This window comes from Trifolium pratense, linkage group LG1 (genome assembly GCF_020283565.1).
Source record: "Trifolium pratense cultivar HEN17-A07 linkage group LG1, ARS_RC_1.1, whole genome shotgun sequence".
Classification (NCBI taxonomy): domain Eukaryota; kingdom Viridiplantae; phylum Streptophyta; class Magnoliopsida; order Fabales; family Fabaceae; genus Trifolium; species Trifolium pratense.
The window spans coordinates 27,476,711-27,504,494 of record NC_060059.1 but is presented as its reverse complement, the minus strand read 5'-3'; the positions used below and the strand labels follow the sequence as shown (position 1 = coordinate 27,504,494).

At 33.9% G+C, this 27,784-nt stretch overlaps 4 protein-coding genes across 5 annotated transcripts; 1 reads left to right on the top strand and 3 right to left on the bottom strand.

Annotated features, from left to right (window-relative positions):
• Positions 1 to 353: 353 nt before the first annotated feature.
• LOC123898973 (ATP-dependent RNA helicase DBP3) lies at positions 354 to 6,211 on the bottom strand. Its single transcript, XM_045950030.1, has 7 exons — positions 5,894 to 6,211; positions 4,511 to 5,068; positions 4,237 to 4,325; positions 3,833 to 3,932; positions 2,137 to 2,391; positions 1,038 to 1,198; positions 354 to 858 (listed from the first exon to the last, which is right to left on the bottom strand). Exons 1-7 carry the CDS (start codon positions 6,047 to 6,049, stop codon positions 564 to 566), a joined length of 1,614 nt encoding a protein of 537 aa, XP_045805986.1. The 5' UTR covers positions 6,050 to 6,211; the 3' UTR covers positions 354 to 563.
• A 1,343-nt stretch (positions 6,212 to 7,554) lies between these two features.
• LOC123896860 (phosphatidylinositol 4-phosphate 5-kinase 5-like) lies at positions 7,555 to 11,574 on the bottom strand. Of its 2 annotated transcripts, none has more exons than XM_045947281.1 (8): positions 9,970 to 11,021; positions 9,717 to 9,884; positions 9,457 to 9,622; positions 9,236 to 9,352; positions 8,893 to 9,086; positions 8,650 to 8,771; positions 8,494 to 8,566; positions 7,555 to 8,364 (listed from the first exon to the last, which is right to left on the bottom strand). In XM_045947281.1, exons 1-8 carry the CDS (start codon positions 10,860 to 10,862, stop codon positions 8,073 to 8,075), a joined length of 2,025 nt encoding a protein of 674 aa, XP_045803237.1. In that variant the 5' UTR covers positions 10,863 to 11,021; the 3' UTR covers positions 7,555 to 8,072. The 2 variants fall into 2 exon arrangements, with proteins under 2 accessions (XP_045803237.1, XP_045803230.1); XM_045947274.1 differs by having other exon boundaries at positions 7,564 to 8,364; positions 8,650 to 8,783; positions 9,970 to 11,574.
• Positions 11,575 to 12,074: 500 nt separating this feature from the next.
• Positions 12,075 to 15,770, top strand: LOC123923547. The gene is made up of 3 exons (XM_045976240.1): positions 12,075 to 12,279; positions 14,119 to 14,264; positions 15,272 to 15,770. The coding sequence occupies exons 2-3, from the start codon at positions 14,142 to 14,144 to the stop codon at positions 15,320 to 15,322; spliced, it is 174 nt and encodes a 57-aa protein (XP_045832196.1). The 5' UTR covers positions 12,075 to 12,279; positions 14,119 to 14,141; the 3' UTR covers positions 15,323 to 15,770.
• Positions 15,771 to 22,803: 7,033 nt separating this feature from the next.
• On the bottom strand, positions 22,804 to 27,188 carry LOC123923232 (pentatricopeptide repeat-containing protein At1g80270, mitochondrial-like). Its single transcript, XM_045975920.1, has 3 exons — positions 27,063 to 27,188; positions 26,334 to 26,850; positions 22,804 to 24,210 (listed from the first exon to the last, which is right to left on the bottom strand). Exons 1-3 carry the CDS (start codon positions 27,101 to 27,103, stop codon positions 22,966 to 22,968), a joined length of 1,803 nt encoding a protein of 600 aa, XP_045831876.1. The 5' UTR covers positions 27,104 to 27,188; the 3' UTR covers positions 22,804 to 22,965.
• Positions 27,189 to 27,784: the final 596 nt, after the last annotated feature.

The following is a 27,784-nucleotide window of genomic DNA, read 5'->3' as shown; positions in this document are numbered from 1 at the left end:
TTAGCAGTTAAATACAAAAAAATGTTCTCTTCATTTCTAATACATTATTCCTAACTTGTCTTTAAGCTTCTCACTCTTTAAGCTTCTCACTATCACTGTTGTTCATTACATTAATCTTATCTATTTCTTAGCAAATTAAAATTAACATAATTTTAGAAAATAAAAACTTAAGTGTTTTATATATGCCTCTCTTTTTTTCCTTTGAAAAACTTTTTCTATTGGTAGAAAAGAGTTCAGAAAGAAAAATCGCTTCTATGCACTAATTCTCAAAGCTAGTTCTAGCACCAACTCGTCACATCAGGAAAATAGAAAAGCAGTGAAAGCTAAAAGTTGACAACTTGGCATAACTCTTGTAGCAAAATTCTACTATCTTTCACTCGGGTAATAAAAATATAATATTCTAAACAAAGACATTGTTACAAAATTTTCTGAATGGGGAGTCTTCATGGGATGCAATGTTTCCGAATTCCAATTAGGACACCAGTCATCCTCCCATTAATAATCATAAAAGCCGTAGATATAGAATTAACGCAAGTAAAACAATGACAAAGAACCTTCAACATTCAATCTTCCAACATGTTTGATGCCTGATGCAGATCTTGCAGGGTCTCAGGCACTTCCTGCTTACATTGTTCAAGAATTGAAATGAGTGGTCCAGCTAGTTCTGTATCACTTTTTGTTAAGAAACCGTGCAAAACACCGTTGACACTTTGGCGTGCCATGTTTGTCAAAATATGCTCGTAAGTGTCCATGGAGGGTACAAAAGTTGGCAGGACTATTACATCATACATCCCTATATCCACAGTAGAGATATCCTCCAAATCAATCATTGTAACCAATTTCCGGTTTGAATCCACACTGTGCAACAAAACAATACATAAGCTCCAATAGAAAGTTCAATATAAATATAAAGTGTAAATGTTATAGTGCAACTTGTGATACTGGTATGAAAATGAGTTTGTTACAGAATCAGTCATGGTACATATCAAAATACATAAAATTAAATCAAATATATATAAAAGCATTTGACATGTTACCTATTATTAATATTCGCTGCATTAGAATCAAGTGACGTGGAACAACCCATGGATTCGAGAGCCTTCACTAAATTATGGCACTTGACATCCTTCCTCAAGATATATAGAAGGTTTGAATTATGATTCTGGCTGCTCCAAAATTGACATAGGATATCGAGGCTCTGCAAGAATAATAGTAATAACAAATGCTTTTAAAACTTGCACATCCAAAATAAGGGTTAGATATGTTTTTTGGTCCCTATAATTTCACAGAATTTTCGTTTTAGTCCCTGAAGTTTGTTTTCACACTTTTTAGTCCCTGAAGTTTCTTCACTCAAGGATTTTAGTCTCTACTTTTAATCAAACTATTGTACACTTTCACAGTTTTGAATGATATTTTATATTCATGTTTATAATATTATAAGAACATCTCCGATAAAAATTTAATTTTTTTTAACATGAGATGAATTATTTATGAATTTTTATGTGCAAAAAACTAAAAAATTCATATTTAATTCATCTCTTGTTAAGAAAAATTAAACTTTTGTAACAGAGATTCATATAATGTACTAAACATGACCGCAGAAATTTTTTTAAAATTTTGAATGATATGCACGAGTTGAATGAAGAGTAGGGACTAAAAACCTTGAGTGAAGAAACTTCAGGGACTAAAAAATGTGAAAACAAACTTCAGGGACTAAAACGAAAATTCTGTGAAACTATAGGGACCAAAAACATATTTAACCCTCTAAATAAATATGCATAGCTACATGCAAGCATTTTCCACAGCTGTATTGTCCATAAAAGCTGAGTAAGGTACCCCTAAGTGTTGATTCCAATACAAAAAATATACTTCCTCCGTTCCTTTTTAATTGTCACTTTTGTAGAAATTTTGTTCCTACTTGCTTATCGTTTTCAAAGTTCGATGCAACATTAATTATTGTTTTGTCAATAATATCCTCAAGTATTTACTGTATAGAGATAAATGTGTGAAATAATATGATAAATAGTTAAGAGTATTGTAGAAAAAAAAACAAATAATTCCATAAAAAATAACAATTTATTAGTTTTCTTGGTATGTATAAAATAATATCCATCACTAGCAGAGAAATAAATTTACCTTAACACGTTTATCTTTGTCTGATGTACACACTTGAACAGACTGTACAATGCATGAACTTAGGCTGTCGATTGAATTATTGATAGATATTCTACAAATAGGTCCCGTCAAAAGATGCTGAACAACTGGGATAGATGTATTGTTGAAGCTATCATTGAAAACCACAAGACTGGGATTGCCAGAAATAAACATCTTGATGGATTTTATTGCATCAGCGTGGCCAGCATTACAAATAGCATTTAGCCCATCAATAACCTATTTAATACCAAAACATTAACTAACCAGTGATCAATAAAAGAAGATAGTAAATAGAATACTATACATTATAAAAGAGAGATGGTTGAAACTGACTTATAAAGAATACCAGGTAATACTTTGTTCATATAAACCCATACACAGTTTTTTTTAATATTAAAAGACTCCAGTAATTGCCACTCCACTCATAAGCAGAAGATTTGGTTACAATGATAGAAAATAAGCACATCAACCAAGTTTCTACCACTCAAATATAGCAATGTATTAAATCATAAAAATAAGTTGGCCTCATGGGAATGTGTTGACCAAACAATGATTGAGTCGTTCCTCCAAATTCCTTTCCCTTCCACCGAAATTCCCCCATAGGAACTAACAAAAAATATGCACTAAACAAAAATATATATTAACCTGGAGCTAGGATCATGCAAATATGACTCAAATCTTGTTTGCATGGAATGGATAAAGTGGAAGGATAATAAGGAGGAATATAGTCTGTTGCTGAGGAGGAAGAGTGGTACTCAAAGAATCATAAGGACTTGTGATGTAAGGGAATTGGAGGATACCAGTGGAACGGATTGTTGAACATTTGCACAACCAAATAATTCAGAATCGGTGCAAGTCTGAGAGGAGAAGGAGGAGCAGATGGAGTGTAAATAGGAGCTGGTGGAGAAAAGGATGGGGAGGGGAATAGCGGGGATAGAATAGGGGAACTATCAGAGATTGGAGGGGAAGAAGAATGAGATGAAACAGCAGTTAGTTTAGATTGAAATAAAGAGGAATAATGGAATCAGTACTCGTTAAAGAGTACATCTTTTAGAGATGAACAATTCACCATGCAAGACACTTGTAGCCTGTATGCTGAGTGTAATATACAGGAAACCACATTTCTTGGACCAGTAAGACAGTTTGTATCATTTCTGAGGGCTGAGGAAAAGACAACAGCCACAACCAGAGTGAAAGGAAAGTATGGTCTCAAACTTTAAAGCGCAAATGGGGTTAACCTCACCTGAAGTCCTGAACTACGTGCCTATGCTTACTCTCAACAACACTATTAGGCGCTGAGTCTGAAGTCCTGAACTACGTGCCTATGCTTACTCTCAACAACACCATTAGGCGCTGAGTATGGACACAAATGGGTCCTGCTAGTATTGCATCAAGATTAGGCATCAATCAATAATTGCTACATGGATTCTGGATCAAAGAGGAGCACTATAACATGATAGAAATCAAGACACACCAAGAAATTAAGAGAAAATGGGAGAAAAAGGAAGAGAAACCAGGGGCTGATCTTTGTTTCGACGGGAAGATGCTTTGACACCTCCAAGATTTTCTTCTTTTAAATAGATATATGCATATTGTAATATTGTTTTATACATAAATTTTCTTCTTCTAAATAGGTATATACATATTCTCTGCATGGAACATTGGAAAGAAAACATACCAGCATAGAGACGCCAGAAATATCAATTGCCTTCATTGAAACAAGTTCCAAGAGCCTCTCAGGAGTAGAAATGAGAAACTCAGGCTCACAACTTTTCAGACTGTTGAAGACAAGACAAATGTTCAATAAGCAGTTGGCTAACAAAAAGATTAAGCTGAGAAAACCTTAAAACAACTAATTATGAGCATGCTCATTCTCAAAATATTCATGCAAACAAAGATCTTATTGTTATCAGCGAACTTGAATAAAAGAACAACGACGTTCATTACCAAAAAACGGTCAGTACAAAAAAAATCCTATGCTCTATGCATATCATGCCATATTAATCAAACACATGAATATCAACATGTTAACAATGGAAAAAAGAAAAGGAAAGAAAAGAAAGACAAGTTTTAAACAAATACCCTTGGATCTGATGATCTAAGGAAGCGCCAGGATGAATACTCACTGTATGTATTCCTACAGATTTCAAAGGTTTGCAAACCGTTCGAACCTGCGTATCAATATTAAAGCTTTAGAATTCAGGTTATTATCAACAAATAAGTCGAGCGGTTGTAAAGGTTTACAGTGACAAGCAAATTTAGTAAAATTTCCTTCCCTTTATTGCTATTGCCTTTCATTAAACAGAAAGGTAAAAGTTTATATCAGAAGTGTATAGCAGGTAAAAGAGTATCTAACCTGGGCAGCTTTTTTTTCGGAAGGAACGAGGAACAAAAGAAAAGGGGTGTCTATTGATACGCCTTGTTTCTCTTTTCTAACAAAAGTATCAGCTGCCGCAGAAACCATCCATGCAATTTGCTCAGTAGTAGCAAAGGTTCCACCAGTGTCCATGAGATCTTTGCCGGTAGGAAAACACTTTGAAAATTCTAATCCCCACGAGTTAAGAAAGAAAGAGTTGCCCTCTCCATCAGTGTAGGCATCATCATGTCGCAGTGCGTTTTCAATTGCACTCAGACACCAAAAAACAAATTTAGATGGGAAGTCTGAAATTTCATTATCCTTTTCCGAGTGACTTTTATTGTTAGTATCATCATTTCCTGTTTGTTGATTCAATTTGTGTGAAATACTTTGACGAACTGCGCCTTTCCCACTGGGTGCACTCTTCCCTTTAACAGGAAGCGCCTTTTCTTTTTGGAAAGGTTTTTTCTTTTCAGGTTCCTCCTTTTTTTTGAATTCCGGTTTCCCACGTCTATCATTGAATGGATCATCTAGACTAGGTAAACTAAAACACATACCCTGTAATATATGATGAAGAAAATGTTATTTATGCAATTCTAGTATAATCGGTCTCTCAAATAAGTCTCTAACTTTATGAATATCTCAAAAAGGTCAGTGACTTTGTTAAGCTGTCAAGTTAGGCCTTGTATTACTATTTAGCCACTTACTATCAATTAAGTCCCCATATTTTAATAACTTACTATCAATTTGGTTTCTAATTTTATCCACTTAATATCAATTTAGTCCATATCATATTCTCAAAAGGACTAATATGAATAAAATTTAACAGGGGGACATTTTTGAAATATACATAAAGTCAATGACCTATTGGAGAGTGCCGTACAAAGGCAGGCACCAATTTAGTGGTTTAATCATATAAAATAGGCCAAATGCATCTATGAGTGCTTTAAGTTTCACGTTTGTAACAGTTACGTCTTTATCCCTTAATTTTTTTACAGACAAATCAGTCTTTTAAGTTTCTAGCTTGTTGCACCGTTGCTCTTCTTCCGGTTATCCTCTCTTCTAATTCGGTCTCAATTGTCTAGGCCTCATGGTTCACATCAGATTGAGCCTCGAATTCATCATTGTTAACATCAAAATTAACGGTCACACGTCAGTGTTTTTTGTTTTTTGTTAGCTGGAAAACTTAAAAACCTAACTGTTACAAACGCGAAACTTAAAAACTCTCGTATGCATCTGTCCTATCAAATATTACAATGAATACAATTGAATATTCAGACATTACAGCAGCAATGTTTTTTTAACATCATCTTCAACAAACAAGTATCTACAAATAAAAGATTATTATAACCTAACCAACAACAAACAGTGGAAGAAACCAACCTCGCAGATGCGGCGTTTACCGGCCTTGCGGCGTTTCTTGGCGGCGATAACAGCGGCAATCTTAGCAGAGACAGTGGTCTTGTCAGTCTTGCCGCTTAGTCTTTTTCTAATCTTTTTGTTCCGCTTTTTTAGGATGGAGTCGTCACCCTTCGCCATTGCAATCAACCTTTCTCTGTGATTGCTTCCTCTATTCTTCTAGTATTCTGTTGCGGCGCGCTTTTATTCTTGATTCTAGCTAGCTACTCCCCCTTAATATTCATTCATTTACACCCTAAATTTCCCATTTTACCCTTCATCTTTTTTTTTTGGTAAGGCTTCATCGTTATAAGTGACTTTGCATTATATATGCAGGTCCGAAAACTACATCTGGTTTGATGTCGAGTCCATGTTCAGGAAGGGGTTGGTGTTCGAAATCCGATCATCCCACTTATAATCTTTAGGATGAAATTTCTATAATTGATCAAAAAGAAAAGAAAATAAAAAGTTACAACAGTTTGTCTAACATGTACAATGAGAATAATTTGGGGTCAAACTCACTTGTATGGTTGTTCTTTAAGTCCAATGTAGATGATCTTTTTAGCTGCCACATCATGACCCAAAAGTGGTATCAGATTCGTGGTTTTGGCCAGGTGGAGAAGCAGAGTGGATAGGTTATAAGAGAGACAAATTTTTAACCTAATGTCCTAAGGTTGTTGGGGGAGTCTGATGAAGCTCGGAAAACTCAACATTATAATAAGGAGGCTCTCAAACTTGAATGTGAGCGAGAAAACACTAATCCAATATGTTCGCACACCTGAAATCATCAAAAAAGACATGTCGCATCTCTAAAGGAGGCTCATCATAAACCATCGTAGCAACCTGTAGATTGCAACTCGCCAATATGTTTGCACATCTATTCGGCTCTAAGAATATGTGATTAAGGCGTACCTCCCAATTTAGATCCAATAAAGTCGGTGGATTGGGGGTATTTGGATGAAGTTATGAGAAAAATGTTGTTCCCAACGTTGTGGTGAAAATGGATCAAAGAATATGTGTGCACGGCTACAACATCAGTCCTAGTTAATGACAGCCCCATATGCAAGTTATAAATTGCTCCCTTAACTTTAATTTTATAACTTAATTAGTTAAGAAATCAATATGAAACCAATAAATAATTTAAGAGACCAATTGTCCAATTTATACTTAAAAAAAATTATGATCAAAATTATGCTTATTATATAACTTAAATTTTTGTGATCTTGCTTTTTCGTATATTATAATATAATTTTTGTATCATAATTTTTTGGTGGCACACACGACTGGTTCCATCACTAGTTCCGGCTCAAATTACATCCCATCCCATGTTGCATATTTTATATTAAATATAAAAAAAAAAAGAGGAGGGATATATTTCATTATAATTACTCCACATCCTTACCCTTCATTTTATGTTAATCCAATGGATTAAATTCAATTTTAATTGCTAATTATGTGACCTCATTTTTTAAGCTATTCTCACAATGTTTTATGATTTCTTTTCTTTAATGACAAGGAAATCAAAGTTTCCCAATCACTAATGTCATCTCAGCGCCAAATCATCAATCAAGGTGACACATCATTAAAATTGGTAGGAGACTAAAAAGTTATGTTGACTTTCATAATATAGGGACCAAAAAATTGACTAATGATTAAAAAAACGAAGGACTAAAAATTCAAAATATTAAAATAGAGACAAAAGTACATCTAAGCCTTGAAAAAATGATCATATACATTGATCTTCTATTTTACTAATACTAAATAGTAATATACATCTCAAGTGAAGAACCTATTTTAGCAATGGCGTACAAGATGCAAGGAAACCGAGTTGTTTTTGCTTCCAGCATTACGTAGAACGAAGCTAATTAAGAACTGAATAAAAAAAATTATTAGAATTAAATAAAATTATACAACTTTTAACTATATGATCCTATCTATGGTGAAAATTCAAAGGGTATATGAGGTGTGACTTGCAACACTCAATTTGTCACAATGTAAGAATTCCATATCGATCTTTGTGTGTGTATAAATAAAATCAAATGGTGATTAAGATTTTTTTTTACCAATCAAGTTCTTGGTAGAATCCTCAGTAGGGAAGACTTTTCCAAAAACTAGCATATGTTGCTAATTGTGATGCTCACACGATATTCTTTAGGATTACATTTCAAGAAGAATCTTGTGAAAAAACTTTGAATATGAAATCACGAAAACGCCTCGAGTATTGTCTTGGATCAACGGCTGATATTGAGGTAGGGTCATAATGAATGGACTTATAGGCATGCTCAAGCTTCTTACTGATATCATAGTCTTGAAGTATGTCTATGATACCAAAAAACAAGACAACTTCATAGTACTCTCCAATTGGTTCTCCTACAAGTTGCAATTCACAATCACTTGTTCTTACCGTCCTTTCAACCCTTGCTGGCATATGCACTCCCAATTTGATACTTGCCCACCTACAAATATACAAAATAGTTAGTTTATTGAGCTTAATTCGCAGTATTACATTTGTGTTTTTTTTTTTTTCACCACCAGTTTAGTCTGGTTACGATGATATTAAATTTTCAGGAAGACATGTATGTGACCTTGAAGGATCTAGAAGAAGTTGATCCATGTCTACTCGTGACATATGCGGAGTTCCTTCACTCTCTGAATCACCTAAAATTGAAAAGCCATAACAGTTATTAAATTTTCTAATAATTAAATGAGGATGTATGTATGTAGTATAAAAATTTAGATACCTGCAGGTGGAGAATGAGATCCTGAAGGAATAAGTTCTCCCTCTGGTGATATATCTTTGAAATGAATCCCAACTAATAAACTGTAGTCCATAATTCCTTCCAGTTCCAGAAGCTCACAATCCCTGTCAATTTGCCTGAGATCATATATAACAAACAAATACATGCTTCAACCACTTATTCTTTCACTTTTCGGTACAAAATTGTTATTAACCTCTTGATTTGGTCACATTAAACTTTCGTCACCTGCAAAATTCTTGAAACCAAGACCGCTGTAGTCGAAATATAAAATTTAAATCAAGATCTTTAAGGATGGTTGTTTCAGTAATCTCTGACTCGGGCTTAGTTGTTATGCGCCCAAGTGAAGAACCCTTCAAATCAAAACGTCTATGTATGGTATACTCAGAACAGAAAAGGTTTCCCATTATGATAAACCGAACCTGAAATGCATAAACTTATATCATACTTCTCTCTTATCAAACTATACCAATTTCGGCTTTCTTATAAGGATAAACACTATTGAATATGAAAATGCTTCGAAATTTTAAACAATAGCAAATTCTATTATGTGCTATATATAAGTTTACACCTTTTTTTGAGAAGGTCCGTTTAACTTCACACAATGCAAGCCATAAAACTTTGTCAGTAGAGCATTGTCAAATGATCGAAAATGATTATAATAAGCAGGAAGCATTCTCAAGAGAGCCTGCAGAAGAAATTCACCATGGCCATATTAACATATTAATAATGTTCATTGGTTTCCAAGACATTTTTTTAGATTGAAACAAGATAAATTACTACGACACTCACTTTTGCCTCGGCTTTCTTCATTGTCTTAATCATATAACGATCATCATTGGTCAAGTAAAAGAAGCTTCCACTTTTTCCAGGAGAAGAAAGTTCGCGTAGGGCATCATTTCCACATATCGATAACATGTAATCCGCTGCATCCACTTTGAATAACTTCCTAAGAGTTCTGAGGGAATTGTTTGATATAAGAATCATACATTGATTAATTATAACATTCAAATGAAAATAAATAACAAAAAAAAATAATAGGGACTAACTACCTAAAAACTACAGGGCAATAGTCTTTCCACTTGAACTCACTAGATGGATGTGGAGGTGTATATTTGGATCCTTCAGGAGGAAATCTAGTCCACACTTTTTCTTTGGAATCAAAAGCCGAAGGCTTCAAATCTAAAGATGCCGAGGGGGCAGGTCTTCCAACGGCGTGCCTATGTATATATGCAACAATGAACATGACTAATGAAAAAAAGTTATGTTACATAAAAAAGAACAACAATGGAATTTTTACCTTACCTGATTCCTAATTGTAAATTGAGCATAAGCTCATAATTTTTATGTCCTTTACATATGGTTTCTCCTTGCCTCTTTGATTTCTTAGGTGCTTTCAAAGGTTGGCCTGGATTATTACAAGCATGTGCATGTAAAGTAAACAATTCATGACCCTCTTTAATTGGAGTTCTACTACCATTATTAATATCTGTACCCTCCCCACCACCCCATATTTGCATTCTATCACTTGGTTTTTCAACCCCTACACTCGCCCTCCCTGCATCCACCGACATTCTTCTAGGCTTACCACTAACACAGTCCCCTCCACCTCCCTTTGTAGACCTCCACACTGCAAGTCGTTTCTGCGATGGCAAAATTGAAACCTTTTCGCTTGGACAAATTTGATATTCACTTAACTCAATATACACTTGTTGTGGATCCCAATCAAGATGACCCTCAGACGACCCTGGAGAAGACGGATAATATGTTCCATTTTGGTCTACCGGATCTTTACTCCAATTACCTACATAAAAACTTCCATCAACCCATTTGAATGTTCCATTCCCTTTAGGTAAACCATCTTCCCAATACCCATCATACCTATTCCCATTACTACTCCAAACGAACGAGCCTTTACCCCAAATACTTCCATTTCTCCATTCCCCGATGTAATAGTTCTCGTCTTTCCACTCGTACTTCCCTTGTCCGTCCTGCAAACCCCTTCTCCATTCCCCCTCATACTTATCTCCATTTGAATAAATCTTCTCACCATGACCATGTTTTAAATTCATTACCCATTGCCCCTTATAAGTATCTCCATTAGCACCAGTGTATGAACCTATCCCATCCATATAACCACTCTTGAATTCACCTTCATAAGATGGACCTGTAGGCCAAGTGAACCTTCCTTTTCCCATTGTTTTACCTTTGAACCATTCTCCAACATATATACACCCATCTGTCCATAAATACTTTCCTTTCCCATGCGGAAAGTTATCGACCCATTCTCCCTTATAGTAATCTCCATTCGATAGAACCCTCTCTGCATGGTATACTTCTGTTTCATCCTTGTTTTCATTTTCATCTCCTTGTGAAGCTGCTACATATGTTGAACCAAATATGCTATTGGCACGCTTCTTTGCAACCGCCTGCGTCTTCTTCACCGTAGCCTCCCATGCCTTCATCATACTACTATCTTTACCCATCATTTTGTTATTTTACATTTGGAATATTAAAAACTCCTCCCACCAAATACTTCAAATGTCATGGATATATACACACATATAAACAAAAATACAAAAAAATCACAACAAAATTATCTTATTACATGAAATTTTATAACTGGCTTTTGGAGCCTTATCTTTTCTACACCGAAACCAACACATGCATGTTGGTGTAAGATATTTGATTCTCATATTCTTGAGAAAATGTGATGTTATAGATGCACATGCACAATATTTCCTTATTAGTTTTGTGAAATTTGTTACACAAATTAAGTCATTAAGGAATGAAATGTGACAAAGAAGAAACCGTGAAAACATTCATGTCTGAATGGGTAAGAGGTGTTTTTTTCCCTTCTCCTCCCATGTTTGAATTGATTTTGGGTAAAAAGAGTACGTCGCCTACAACCACTAAAAAATGTAACATATGGAGACAAGTGCTAAATCAACGGGTTTCTTTACTATTCTTACTTATAAGGTCATAACAAATTTATCCATTTAGTATTTTTTCACTGCATGTTACGAAATCATTTATATCCAGATTTATTTATTTATTTTATTAACCAAACAAGAAATAATTTGGCAACAATAGTTACATGCATAATTTTAAGTAAAAAAAATAAAAATATACTAGTTACATGCCTAATTGTCGATTTGCAATACTCCGGTAAACTTTTCTATTTTATTTTATTTATTTATTTATCTTTAAATTTTGTTTTTTTTTTTCACCACCAGTTTAATATGGTTCGGGTCAATACTGACGTCAAGTGGTTAGCCCCCTCCGATCGAAGTTGTGAAGGATGTAACTGTAGTCCCTCGTACCAAATTCTATTTTGGCTTCTGGAAAAAAGAATTTTGTGTAAAATTACGTAAGTACCCCTGATATTTTTAACGAAAATTACAAGAATATCCTCCAAACCCTTTCCCTGTTACGCGTTCTCTCTTCTTTCACTGTTTCTTCTCAGTTCTCTCCCTCTTCGACCGTCGTCTCCCTCTCTGAAACGCGACTAAACGACGGTGCGACGCTCTATTCCCTCTAAGACCGGTCACCGGCGGCGAAGGCGAGTCTCCAGCTACTTCTGCATCTCCGCGACGGTTCTCTGTTTTTGGATAGGTAAGGCAACTTAGGAAAGCTTTCTTATCCTTCTCTCACACACTCTATTCAACAGCACATTGTTGATTGTTGATTTTGAAGGGATGAGTTTGTTCTTGAAAATTTTGTGAAGCAATTTGAATTTTTTTATGAATGATTTTGAACTGATTTTTTTAGTGTGAGATTGTGATTTTGGTGCGAAGATTGTGATTTTGAACTGACTTGAATATTAAACTGATTTGAAGATTGTAATTTTCTGATTTGAACTTTTTATTTTAGTGTGAGATTGTGATTTTAGCTATGAGATTGTAATTTTAGCTTGAGATTGTAAGTGTGAGTTTTGTTGATTTTAGTGTGAGACTGTGAGTTTTAGTGTTGACTGATTGTTTTTGTTGATTTTTAGTGTGAGTGTGAGAGTTGAGACTGTAAGCTTTGTGCTTGTTGGTTAATTGTATGAGTGCTAGCAACACACTCTTTAACAAACACACTCTAACACACTCTCTTGTATTGGTTAAAATTTATATGGGTCCCATAAAAGTTATATGGGTCCACATTTTTTTATGGGACCCATGTGAATTTCAACCAATAAAAGAGAGTGTGTTGGAGTGTGTTTGTTAAAGAGTGTGTTGCTAGCATTATTCTAATTGTATTCATTGTTTTTTTTGTTGATTTTAGTGTGAGTGTGAGAGTTGAGACTGTAAGTTTTGTGCTTGTTGTTGGTTGATTGTATTCATTGTTTTTTTGTTGATTTTAGGTGAATTAGTTATGTATCCGATCTTCCTAGTGTTTTTATTTTGTATTGAGGGGCTTGTGTGAGTCCGAGGTGGAGGAGGTTTTGAGTTTGTGGGGATAGTTGTAGCTCTTTGTTTCCTTTGTCTGCTATATGCCTCTGTTAGTAGGATGTCTATTGTATTTTGTGACCAACCAAGGCATTGCTTGTGCTTGACTGCTTGTGCTTTGTGTTGTGTTGATATATATACATATATTTTTACATTAGCGTGAGAATCATGAAGAGGGTCAATATTTGAATTAATGTAGTAAACAAAACTTGAGAAACCAAAATTATCTCAGTAAAAAATAGATTTCAAGTTCTAGAATCCAAAAAAGGTTGCTGCTTAAGTTTTCAAACTTGAATAGGTTGCTCGAGTTCTAAAACTTGTACGTGTAAAGTCTTGAAATATTCAAATAAATATTCGGGTGCTCGAGTTATAGAACTCGAACTGTATTTTACACTTTCAAGTTTTAAAATTCGATCAGAGTATTTTTTAAAACTCATGAGGTGCGAGAAGCTCAGGGCACGGCAAAAGAAATTATCTTTGTTATTTGTGTACTTTGATTTGAGGCCCAATCCACTTTTGTTCCTCTCCCTCTCCTTACTCTACGCACTGAACCAACCAAAGGGCAAACACACCGCCCACTGCCAACTGGCCACCACACATCTGATTATCTGAACGAAAAGGGGAGCTGGGAAAAAACAGTACTTTGTTTCATTTTCTAATTGCTCAGTTTATCTTCTTTATTAATTTGTGATTTTATTTGCTAATTTTCTAACTTGCATCTTTATCTGGTTATGTAAACTTTGTTGTTGTGATTAGGTCTATTTTCCTTTTATTTCCCCATTTTTTTGTATTAAAGAATTAATGTGTGAGCTTAAGCTATAGATTGATAAGCTTAGATTTACTTGTTTTGGTTTTGCATATTGATGTGCATGATTTTCATTCTTCCTTTGATATTGAATTAACTTGTAAATTTTTTTCTGTATTATTAGTTATGGATTGTAAGTGTTTAAGGCGGCTCTGTTCTGAGAATTGCTCGCAGCACTCCGCACCGTGATTAATACATATGTTTGATTGATTGCAGGTTTGGGGTCAGAATAAACAATCATGCCTCATAGAACCCGACCCATGACTGCAATCTTGTTGTTTACTTCACTAAATTTTGTTTTGTGTGCAACCATTACCCCAGTGTATGATTTTGTTTGCTTTCATCCTTACTGGGAAAGAAGGGTCAGTCACTCGGTCACTCACATTTCTCTTTCTTTCCTTCCAAAATTGTCATTATTATTGTTGTTGTTATATTAAGGATGTTGTTGTTATATTAAAGAGAGTAGATTAGATGGATGGAGGTAGTCAAATCGCTATGGGAAGATAATTGCGTAGAAAAACTATAAGAGAAACTATTAAGAAAAACCCAGAGATTAATGAGTTAGATAGAAATATGATATCGAGTATATGACAGAACATTATGACGTTGTTCGATCCATCTAGCCGACCCTAGTTAGTGAGATAAGGCTTGGTTGTTGTTGGTGGTGGTGGAGGAATTAACTATTAGGGACTGTCACATTGAAAATATCTGTATTTCCTGGCCTTATAGTAACACTCATTGTTAATGTGGATTTTTTTATCCTGAATTGGCCTTTGTGATATATTGGATGTTTGTATGTGGCATTTTTAGCTACCATCTCAAGAAAAGTGAATCAGCTTAGGTTTCTCCTTCAATTGCCATCTGATTTGGATCATTATTAATTAGGATCATTAAACTTAACTGTTTCAGAATCATATCGCAGTTTACGGAAACTGTGAACCAAAGCCATTGCATCATAGGCGCTATAGCCGTCACCAGTATATGCAAATTTCAACAAGGATAAGATGGCTGAGAAATGTAGCTCGGTCGCTGTAGTGCTAAATTATACTTTCTATAACCTGGCTGGTTCCAGTAATTGCTAGTTTTGCAGGGGAATTTGTTTAGACCCCTCTCCACACACACAAAAAAAAAAGTTTATTGAATTTGTAGCTATAAATAAGTGTAACATACATTGTCCAGTAGCCGCCTATCCATGTAGACAGCCTCTGCACGATAAGCATTGTTCTGTTAGCTACATGGAAGCCTCAAGTAATTCAGTATGGGGCATTTTTTTGTAGATTTTGCTTGGTGGTGACTAGTTTTAAAGTTATATGCAACTGATTTGTTAACTTGTCTGTTTGACCGATTCTTCACTTGATCTAATTTACAGAGGGAAAGGCGTCGTCAGGAGCGTGAAGCTTCTAGCCGTCAAATGATCTAGCCTTTTAATTGTCTTCTTTCCGTCTCATAATGTAAAAGTTTTCTCTTGGGTCATTGCAATATAGATGGAATACCTGTGATGTGAGTACATGTCTGAATTCTTGGCCCAACTTGGTCTCCTTCATTAAGCATTTTAAAGGTATTCTTATTCTAGCTTTACTCAAGTGTAAGCCAAGTAATTTATCATAAAAAATTTGGATAGATTTATTTACTTGTTTTTGGATGTTGATTCACATCAATGTAGAGATGTCTTTTGAACAGAAGTTTAGGTACGGAAACTCTAGTTATTAAGGGTCATTTTTGTAAGTTTTATTTATGAGTAAATGCCACATGGTAGGCAAGTTGCTTTAAATCTCATTATGTGAAGAGAAAAACAAGTGGCACTTCATGAATTATGATTTGCTAACAAATCTACCTAAGAAATTATCATAACATATATCAATTGCATACCTTCATTTCTTTTTACCATATATTAATTTATTTATTTTTAAAAAAGCTACAGAAGTGCATTCGGTATGATAAGCAAAATTGGTACAAGATGTACCAATACAAACTTACTGATTGTGTATACCATCACGCACACACCCTAAAAACAACAGATCCTCACCCACAACCAGAATCAAATATACAGATTAAAAGTACAGTGAAAATTTCCATCCAGTTATACAACCAAAACCAGAAAAATGAGTAGTAGACTAAACATGGAATTCATGAAACCTTGAACTAGTCTTATTAGACATGACAGCTTCTGCTGCTACTGCAACACATGGCCTTAAAAGGTTATTGATGTGTGTCTTCCATTTTTGCGAGCATCATCTTACTGAAACTAAATATCATATTCCTGGCCACCATTACTGCTCAACAGCAAGTGAAAATAATACAGATTCCTTATACTATTCTAACAACAAACACAATCTTAATCGTACTATTAACTTTGATTCTTTCCCAAATTTTACGCCTTCTGCTGCTGATTAAGCTCCAGTCTGAGACCCTATATGGTTTTATACCAAAACATGCACAGGGATTAACCATCAATTGTATTGTATGAAAGGATAATTGAAACCCTTCGACTTTTTATCATGTCATTAGTTGATTGTTTTACACTTCTTTTTGTACCTTCACTTCGTTTTATCATATTACTATTATGTCTTGGTAAGGAAAATATCTCCCTACTTTTTATGTATAATAAATATAAATTATTTCCCCACTGTCAAGGCTCTTAGTAAAAAGAATTAAAACCACTGTGTGCAGGCAAATTATTTTTCACTATTGTTTGTTTACCCAAATTCAAATTCATTCCATGGAGTATATTTCTGTGATGGTTTTGTCGGTGCTTCTTTCTGAACTTGATATTGGAAATTGGTATACTGAACTTGATATTGGAAATTGATACTTTTCTGTTTACAGTCAATCTTGATTAGGAGATGCATTGACATGTCGGTCTGAAACGAACTGTTGTTCATGGCTGTGTATTGATATAAGCTTTTATCATGTCATTTTATTTGGAGTGATATTAAAGATAGTATTTTACTATAGGCTATTTCACCTTTCAAAAACTTCCAGGCTGTTTATACTCTGCAGAAGCCAACTTTGAAAATGTAAAAATTGTGTTTTGGAACTTAAACTTGTATAGAAGGTAATACGATCATGTTTAACCTTTCAAAACACATTTTTAGATCTGCAGTGATATATGTTACAAATAATTCATCGATGAAATGTACGAATGCATTTCACACAGTGCGCTCTTTGCAAAATAGGAACCCTTCATTATATCAGTGTAAATTATAACCGTCTCTCACAGAAAGTTGTCTCTGCACTGCACCCCAGCAATGTGTTTTGGAACCATTTTTGCCCCCCATGGCTAATCTTTTCTTTATCTTCACTTTCAACAAGTACAAGGTTTCTATAATAAGTACAAGTTTCTGTTTTGACCATAAGGTTTTCATGACTGATCTCTTCTTTATGCCGAATCTAAAATACTCTGCCATCTAATGGGATGTACGATATGATGTTCAAGTCTGAACAAATGGTGTCACAATTGTAATAAACAAAAATGGTGGCACAAACTGTTGTTACTCGAAAAAAGGATAGATGGGTTCTCCAGAGGTAGAAACATAATGTGCTTGTCTTCATCAAGCTATGACGAAAGGCACAAAGTAAATAAAGCATATGTTTCTATTACTTGAAAAAATTTGATATGCACACTCAAACAAACATTAGACTGCAGAAGCTAACTTTGATATTAAGGATAGTATATTTTAACAATTTATTATCAATTTGATTCTTCTATTTGAATATTTACGGTTAATTTAGTTTATAACATATTTTTTAAAAGGCTAATATGAATAAAGTTAACATCTATTATTACCTTGTTGAACTTAAATAATTTCAATCACATACATTATTATTTTTAATTTGTTTATTAATGTAATGAGAGTTAACAACTATTATTAGCTTGTTGAACTTGAATTTGTGTAATGGTAGAAATTTCATTGTTAGAGTTTGGGAGTGCTTAATTGGAATTATTGCATATGATTTGAGTCTATACATAGTGTATGTGTATGATTTGAACATAGTTTTAATTTGGTTAAAAAAAAATCTAACAATAAGCAATGTATTGTTTTTTCAAAAGAAAGTCAAGTTCACAGCACTCATCAACTTCTAATTCTTATGCACCCGATGAATGTGAAATCATAAGATCGAGTCCCTATGTGGAATTTTTTTTTAAGAGTATGTATTTAGTGCTACAAATTTATATATTTGGTGCCTCCACTAATAAAAAATCCCGGCTCCGTCACCGCATGTAGATCAGTTATAAATACTTTAAAATAAATAAAAACAAAAGAATAAAGTAAGAAAAAAAAATGAGGCGTAAGACAACATCTGTGCACATGGTGAGAAAATGGCACAAAGTTGTACGTGTGGTATGGCATCAATTAGGCTTTGTTTGTGAGTTTGGAGGGGAGAGTTTTGAGAAAGGAAGAAATAAGTGAAAGAGATAGAGGAATTTGAGAGGAGAGGAGTTTGGAGAGTTCATTTTTCTTCATAACACAAAAGCTCCTAATTTAGTGGAACAAAAATTATATTAGAGGATTTTATCAAAAAATAAAATTATATTAGAGGAGGATTTTAGAAGATTTATATGAATCTAAATTTAATTTCCGTTGTCATAATATTCTTAAAATTAAGAATATATTAATGATAAATATCTATTTTATCATTTCTATGAAAATGCTCTATATAAAAAAAAGTAAAATATTTCTCTATTTTTCCTTTTATTTCTCTTTTTCCAAAGTCCTCCCCTTTCTTTCAAACTTGCAAACAAAGTTTTACTCCTCCACATATGTTGCTTTGACTTTATTTTTCTATTAATAAACAAAAATAAATATTAGCATATAAGATATAAGATGTTGTTTGATTCGTCTCGATGAGTATTTTTAAAATATCAAATTTTTATAATTTTTACTATTATACAATTAAAAATATTAATCGTCAAAGTTATGCATCGACATGCGTGAAATAGTCAACTGTGTCAATCAAATTGGGACGGATGGATAGTATTAGATGAACTGATTTGACCAAAACGTGTGGAAGTTACTCTTATTTCATATGACATTTTAATTAAAGATCCTCCCCAACTCCCAAGACTTTGGATGAAGAGCTATCTTAGAGAGAATTGGAACAAGAGAGTATCCAAAATAGATATTCTCTTCTCTAGGATTCAAGATAGCTATAGCTTCTTTTCGCGACCTCTATCCTCCCCACGCCGCCCCTTGATCGCCAAAAATGCACCGCTCGAATTCTGGGGTTTGAGTGTTAAAAAAAAACAAATTCTAGAGGAGCAAAAAAGGTTCGAGGCGTAGAGTTCGAATCATATCTATGAGATTTCGAATTCTAAAATTCGAACCTGGTCAGTGGTCACAATCAAATAATCTTGGACGGTAGCCAATTTTTATTGGCTACCAGAGAGGCTGTGCAATTTTTTCGGGCAATCCTACGCCATGCTGAAGTCTATACAATGAAACATTTTCTTCATTTACCATTATTCATCTTCTTCTCTTCTCTTAATGATTTTCTGCTTTCTTTTTTGGGTTAATTTCAATATTCGTTGTAAAAACGGCCCATAGTCCGTCATTGATAAGTCATAACGCTCTCATCATTGTTCTTTAATAATGATGGTGATTGAGAGCGTTATGTTGATCAATGAGGGACTTTTTGGGGCTATTAAGATTGAAAATGTTATGACTAATCGAATGGAAGCTCCAGAGTTGAAACACAAATGAAGTTGTCCTTGGCCTTGAATTGAAAACTATATTTTTATCTCTTTTAACTTTAATTTGTTAATCAAACTTTTAAGATTTTTTCTAATCACACCCCAAAAAAACATGGTTACACTCTAAATTTACTAAAATACCCTTAAGTACAGTTTGTGTACGTGCATGTAAACTCAGTTTACATAATCTAATGTAAACTAAGTTTACATATATGTTTATGTAAACTCAGTTTATGTAACCTTATGTGTGAACTGAGTTACGATAGGTTATGTAAACTGAGTTTACTCACATTGTATAAACTCAATTTTTGTATAATTTGAAGTATATTTTACAGGTACGTGATGTTATGTTACATTATCAGTTCACGTAAACATTTAACTTAGATTACATATACTAATGATTGAAATCACAGACAAACATGAAATCGCATGAATCCGAGAATGCTCTAGAAATGAAAAAGTATAAATTCACTAAACCTATGCAATAAAAGATTAACAAACGAGCAGTGCTATATAGTACGACACCCTATGTCGTCCAATTTGCCCGGCCTTTGAATTTTTTTTCATTTCATACTTGCTTATCCGTTTCATAAGTAAAATAAACTAATACAAAAATAAAAAGTAAGGGCAAAGTAATAAAACACCATACTTCATGAACACCATACTTGCTTATCCGTTTCACAAGAGTTACACGTAGTATCTTTTAAAACCAAATGTCAACTTACTAACAAGATAAGTAATTAAAAGGATTAATTTGCAGTACCACTACTACCAGAAGAGAGATATTTGTTTGTTTACTAATTCATTAAGAATGATGCAACACAAACTAAACAAATGATTTTGAGTCAAATAATCTAAGAGAAAAAATCAATATGAAAAATTACGGACTTATAGTGCAATGCCGACGACAAATTTTGTCGTGCCATCTATCATTTTCCTTAACGAAATATCTTCAAAATCATTGTGATTAGTTGGTTCAATGGTGATTAACGCTGAACTTGGTAGGGAGGACCACGGTTCGATGCCCGCAACTGCGATCGGAGGGGGCTGGAACCACTTGATGCCAGAACTGTCCCCCGAATCAGATTAAACTCGTAGCGAAAGCAAAAAAAAAGACACATTAATTGAGTTTGTGAGAGTGAATACATTAATAGGGTTTATGAGAGAGAGAAGCTGAACCTAAAGGTTGAAGCATAAAAAGATGAAAAACGGTTTCTAAAAATTTATATAAAGAAGGGCAATTTTGGTATTATGATTAAATTTTAATAAAAATTGGGTGTAACTAGAAAATTTCAACTTTTAAATCACATTCATTTGCTTATTGTTATTTTTAAGATGAACCTTAAACTATTTTTCAAAATGCAATAGTTTTGAGATTGCATAGTTTTGAGATTTTTATTTTCTTAATAAAAAATACAAAATGCAATACAAGTTGAAGCAAATATGGGGACGGGACGGATATACCGAAACTCAATCGGATATGGAGTTGGCGTTCTATTTTTCACCCTGTTGGGGATCGTGGCAGGTTTGGGTTCAAAGAAGGTAAAAGCAAAGGTAATGAAAATCGAACCAGTGAATTTGACCGGTTGAACCGTGAACCGTACAAGTTGCCAATTTGGTTGACACTTAAAACTATCATTTAGTTGAACCATTTAGAAAATCGGAAAATCAGAATAAAACCAAGAAAATCGGTCAAAATTGACGGTTGAACTGAAACTTTATTTTTCTCTGATTTTTAATTAAAAATTGAAAAAATTCAATAGGAATTGTTCACGGTGAAAACAAATAATATTGTGAGAAACAAAATAAACAAATAAATGAAAAAGGAATAATAAGATGTAGGATGAACATAAAAGATTATTTCTATAGGCTTTGGATAACATGGAAGACTTCACTAAGTCTTCCATGGTGCACAAGTTTCGAATATTATTATAACGAATACGAATTTTATAAAATCTACCGTTGGATTGAAAGTTTATATCTAATCGATCATCCATAAATTTTTTAAAAAAAATTAAAAATTATCTGATATGTTATTGAGACTCATCAAGATTAACGGTATTCAATTAAAATTCATAAACCGTTAATTTTGATGAGTCACAATAACATATCAAATGATTTTCGATTTCTTTAAAAAAAATTATGGACGATCTATATGTTATAAACTTTCAATCCAAAGGTGGATTTTATAAAATTTGTATTCGTTATAATAATATGAGCAACTTGTGCATGGTGCACAATTTGGGCTACTTGTGCACATTAGAAGCAGCCTGGCTAACATGGAAGACTTCACTAAGTTTTATAAAATCTACCGTTGAATTGAAAGTTTATATCTAATAGATCATCCATAAATTTTTTTAAAAAATTTAAAATTATCAGATATGTTATTGAGACTCATCAAGATTAACGATATTCAATTAATAGCATACAACTTGTTGTATTTGATCTTATTCCTTTTGTTGTTCAGTGTTGTTGGAGTGTTAGAGAATATACTTTGCTTTAGACAGAAAATGCTATCATGATCTGTCTTAAAGAGGGGGCGGTAGCTCCTTTTAGGGTTAGAAACAAATGGACTTTGGCTAAAGATACATTGAGATAAAAATTAACTAAAAGTAATATTTTGACCCAAATAAAACTACCAAAATCTTATAAGTGGGTTATTAATAATATTAATAGAGGAGGAATCCGTTGACTCAGGAGTAAGTTTTCATTGACTTATTCCGCTTAATAACTAGATATCGGCATTATATTTCTCCAATTCAACCATTGAATTCAAAGATCTCATTGAGTAGCTTATCAAAAAATAAAAAAATCTCATTGAGTAGATCAACTCCACAAATTTTTATAAAAGTTTGTCGTACGTTCAATTGAAATTGTCAGAAAAAGTATCAAACGATTATGAATTTTTATAAAAATTTGTGGAGTTGATCTACTCAATAAGATCTTTGAATTCAACAGTTGGGTTGAAGAAATATAATGCCGATATCGAGTTATTAAGCGGAGTAAGTCAATGAAAACTTACTCCTGGAGTCAACGGATCCCTCCTCGTATTAATATATTTAAATAAAAATGGCTTGATCCGGTTGAACTATGATCCAACCGATTTAACCTTGAACCGGTAAGACACCGGTTTAAAGGACATGTCCCATTTATGTCTACACCCAATACCTGCTTAACATTGTTTTGAGAACTGGAGGAAAAAAAAAAACGCTCTCAACAAATGGACCCAATGAAATCATAAAACCTATTTATGCAGTATTTAGTACAAGACAAAATATTCGAATTTGGGAAGTTGAATCATAGCATCAAACTATCTAACAATAGCATTTGAAAAAAGTAGAAGCATGAGGCAGAATATGCTAGTTTCCTCCTCAATCAAGCAAATCGGAAACTGCAGTTTTCTTAAATGGATCAAGTTGAGCCAATTGGTTAGCCAAAGCTTTGTTGGGAAATATGTTATCAGCTTTCATCCTCTCCCTGATCCCATATGCCGGTAGTTTGGCATTTTTATAAGCCTGTGCTAGAGCATGGAACGGAGTTATTCTAGAAACATAATTAGCTTGTCTCAATCTATAGAACATCTTCTCCGCATTATGGACGTCACCTCTCCTTGCATACTGCTCCATAATAGTCATATAAGTATTAAACATTGGCCTCAGTTTACCCTGCTGTAGTGCCTTCTGCAAAACAGCGTCTGCCTTTTCGACTTCCCCTGCTTGAACATAAAGTGTCACAATTGAATCCCATGTCGTTGGACCTATTACGCACCCACTATCTCCCATTTTCTTAATAAGATCCTTACCCTTGATTAGCATCTTATTCCTTGCATAAATTTTCAAGAGTACTGAGTAGTTTTTGGCGGTAAGTTTCCATTTATTTGACATCATCTCAAAAACTTCCTCTGCTTTTTCAATTTTCTTCAGCTTGCCCCAAGCTTCAACTGCTGCAAGGCAGTCCTCAACCCGAGGTTTTGACTCACAAGCCTTCCAAATTCTTTCCACTTCATCATCCCTTCGCAAAATTGCATAAAGGCGGAGCAAGGTTGGACATACCCACATATTCTCTTTCAAGTCTTCACCTTCAATCTCCTTCAATATAGCTTCAGTTTTTTCTGTAAGCCCGGCAGAGGCATAATGCCTAGCCAGGGCTGCCTGTGTTTGGTGGTCTAGTTCGACACCTTCTGCCTTCATTGTCTCAACAATTTGAGACATTCCTTCAATATCATTGGAAAGGCCCTTAGCATCTATTAAAATTTTATAAGTAAAAGGAGAAGGTTTGACATTCTCCTTTTCCATCATAAGTAAAACGTCAGCTATTTTCTTCTTGTCAATCTTCTTATAAAGGATAAGTAACTGGTTACAAGCAAATGGTGTAATAGGAAAACCTAACTCCCTAATTTTGTTGAATGTTTCCTCTGTTTTACCCAAATTGAACACACTAGCATAGTTAGCTAGTAATGTTCTGTATAATAATTCTCCTCTGAAAGAGTTTGGAACATGCGCAAGGAATTGTTCTGCCTTTTGTAGGCCACGCAATTTGGCAATCATATCAAGTTTAGAAGCATACTCTTTCTCAGTAAATTCAAGCTTTTCGTTTGACTCTAGCCAATCCAAGAGCTACAATTCAAACCAAAGAAAGAAAAAAGATAAACTTACGTTATAAAACATCATATTGTGGAACCAGAAACATAAACAAGGTAAATATACATTAATAATTAATAATGTAATGTAATACATAATATACTTCTACAGAATGATCAAATAAGACAATAACAATATGCCTGCAAAATTAATGGATGAAAAATTACAGGCCGTGCACAATATAATCTATATGCCCAAAAAGGAAACGAACCATTCCCCCCTCCCCTGCAGGACTAGCTATAGTTGTTAATCCCAGAGAGCTGCATTGAATGACAAACCCATCAACCCCGAAACTGCTATACCAGGATGGCCACTATACCCCAAAGGTTAGGTATACAAGATAAATACTTTATAATAATATGTATATACAGAGGCTGCATAAAACAGAAGATGAATGAACTCGTGAGATCAAAATTTTTGGGGTGTGAACTGTGAAGCACACTAACAGAAAAAGATGAAAAGGAAAGAAATAAGACATGCATAAATCAGACGGGAGTGGGTGCAGAGAATGAGTTTTTTGAAGTCAAATCAACAGAGAGAATGCATGAATCAGCAGAGTCATCAGCAATCAATATGTTGCTTTAATGGCCAGAAAAATAACCAAAACCGGCCAGAAGACGGTCAAACCAGTGGACTTGGCTGTAAAAAATACTGGAGCTCTGAATTAAACAAGTGGAATGCTGAAAATAAGAAGTTTGGCTGAAAGTTCAACACAGGTGGGGCAGTGGGGTTTTGTCCAATGGCACAATAGAAAAAACTCAAAGAAGAGTGAAGTGGAGTTTTTGTCCCCCATATTGGGATTTAGCAAACAACCTGCAATGGCCACTCAATCAAAACACAATACAATACTTTGTGTAATGCAGGGAGGCCCCTTAAAACATGTTAAGTGGTGTATTCTAACTCATTCAATTGTCAGAAGCTAACTCTCTAATAACAGAACCTAAGCTGTTACTGTAATACAATTACAAATACATACAGAAAGTAAACTATACCTATGTCCATTTACTCTATTGAAGAATAAATGGGATGAAATGGACCTAAGAAGCTGCCCTATGATAATGAGCCAGCAATCAGCAATTCAGCATAGCTCATAATCTGGGATGGAGGGCACATTTGGGCCTGTTTGTTTAAGCTTAAAAAAAAATCTAGAGATTTTTTTGTAGAGATTTTGAAGAAAATCTAAAGCTATTTTCCGTTTGTTTACAATCATAAAAATCTATTTTCTTAGAAAATGGTTTTCAAAAAAATTGATTTTGAAGAAAGCTATTGAAAATAGCTTTTCATTTTGAAGAAAAAAATGATTTTTTTTACTAAAGTGATTTTTGAAAAAGTCTGAAACAAACACAAGTAAAATAAAAAAGTGAATTTTTTTTTTTGAAAAAAATAGATTTTTTTGCTGGAAAATCTGAAACAAACAGGGCCATTATCTGTGAAAAGCTTGTTTGTGGATGGATTTGTAATCATATGTAGCTTCAGAAGGCAACCTGCAGACATTCTTACCAAAGGATTGGACAGTCAATATTTTGAAATGTTATGCTTAATGCTTATGCAAGCTAGGAAAGGGAAATAGCTATCCTCCAGCTTGGGGGGATTGTTACAAATAGTCACATTCATGGTTGTCAAGGTTATTTCGTAGATGTTGAAGATCATGGAGGTTGTGAAGAGCCTATGAAGTGTGAGTTTTGTGAGGCAAGAGGCAATGTTCAGCAACTTAATGAGGACGAGGGTATCTCTCATGACTTTGCTTTAGTGGTTTCCATTCTCATACTTGGTAATCACAGTGTACACTAATTTGGGAATATATTTTGTTTGTTTATGAGTAGGGCCAAATGCCCCAAGAAAACAAGTAATATCTTTTCAACTTGCACTGTCGAGATAAATTTGAGAAATTGGAAGATTAAACATGAATGTCTATATTGGAAACAACCACAATTTTCTCTCTACCAATTGTATTTCTAAACCTATCATGTCATGTGTAACCACTCATCTATTGTAACGTTCTCATCTCTATGACTCTAAATTTACTATCATAACATCAACACTTTAAATGTTAAATTGCATAAATTGGACGACGGCAATATAAGTTTCTATTTATTTACCTGCAAAGCCCTTCCATACATTTTACGCTTTCGAAGATTAATCAAGGCCAGCACGATCTCTTGCCTGGTTAATGTTTTACCTTTTTCAACCCACTTGTTGAGAGCAGAATCAACAGACAAACCTGGAACACTTACAATCGCCTTGAATAATTCAGACCGACTCTTTGCTCTCCGTGATGTTTTCTCCTCCTCAGCTGGATCACTCTCAGTATCAGACAAATCCAGCTCATCTTGTAATTTCCCACCATCATCACCGTCATCACCATCAGTCAGGTCCGGTTCAGACAAACGATCTTCAATCTCCACGCCATCATTATCAACAACATCATCCTCTTTGTTGTTACTAGCATCAGCTTGTGACGAAAGTTGCCGGCTGCTGACAGTAAATTTGTGGTCTGTGCGGTAAAATGTGTGGCTGGTTGACAGAAATCTACCATGATGAGGAACAGCATCCTCATATTCCACCACCGTGTTTGGTATTAATTTGACACAAGAAGCACGATTAAGTACTTGATTTCTACAAACAATGCACAATTAGCAAAAAAATGTTGAAAAAATTGATAAAATTAGGCAGTAATCATTGGATTAAGCATCGATCATAATAGTGAATGAGATAGATCGATAGAATGCAAATAATTGATTGAAATGGGAAAATATTAGTGAAAGCGATTATTAGTATGGATTATTATTATGAATAAAAGTAAAGAGAAGATTGAAGAATGAGATAACCTTAGCGTGAGGCGAATCGAAGTTCGACGAAGAGCCCACATGCTGAGAGAGAGAGAGAGTGAGAGAGAGAGAGAGTGGAGAGTGAAATGTTTAAACCCTAGAAATGAAACTAAAACCCTCAAACTGGGCTAATCTTATTTATTACTTATTTATTACTAATTTACTATCCCGTCTATCCCGCAACTAGGTAAAAAAAAACTCTAAGCCTTTGTCAAAAAGAATAATAAAAATATTACTCCTCCGTTTCGAATTATTTGTTATTTTAGAAAAAAAAAATAATGAAAATGTATTTTTATACTTTATTTTGCTATTATATCATTATTTTAATTCATCAATATTTTTTTCAAATATTTTCTCTTTTCAATAAATTTTATATATTATGTACCAAAAAAATGTTATATACAAAAAAAAAGTTAAAAGACACCTTAATTTTTCAAATATATATTAAATTTTTTACTGTTTCAACAACAACTCCTAAATATTTAGAATTTACATGAGAGTATAATAGACAAAATATAACCTTAAATTATCAAAACGACAAGTAATTCAAAACAATTTTTTAAAAAAAACAACAACTAATTTGAAACGAAAGCCCTCTTTGTAACAAAAAAATTATAAAAAATTAAATAAAATTTATAATGTAACGTTCCTTGGGATAAATTAATTAAAAAATGCTAACTTGTTTAATTAAAAAGAGAATTCATTAACCGGTTTAATACCAT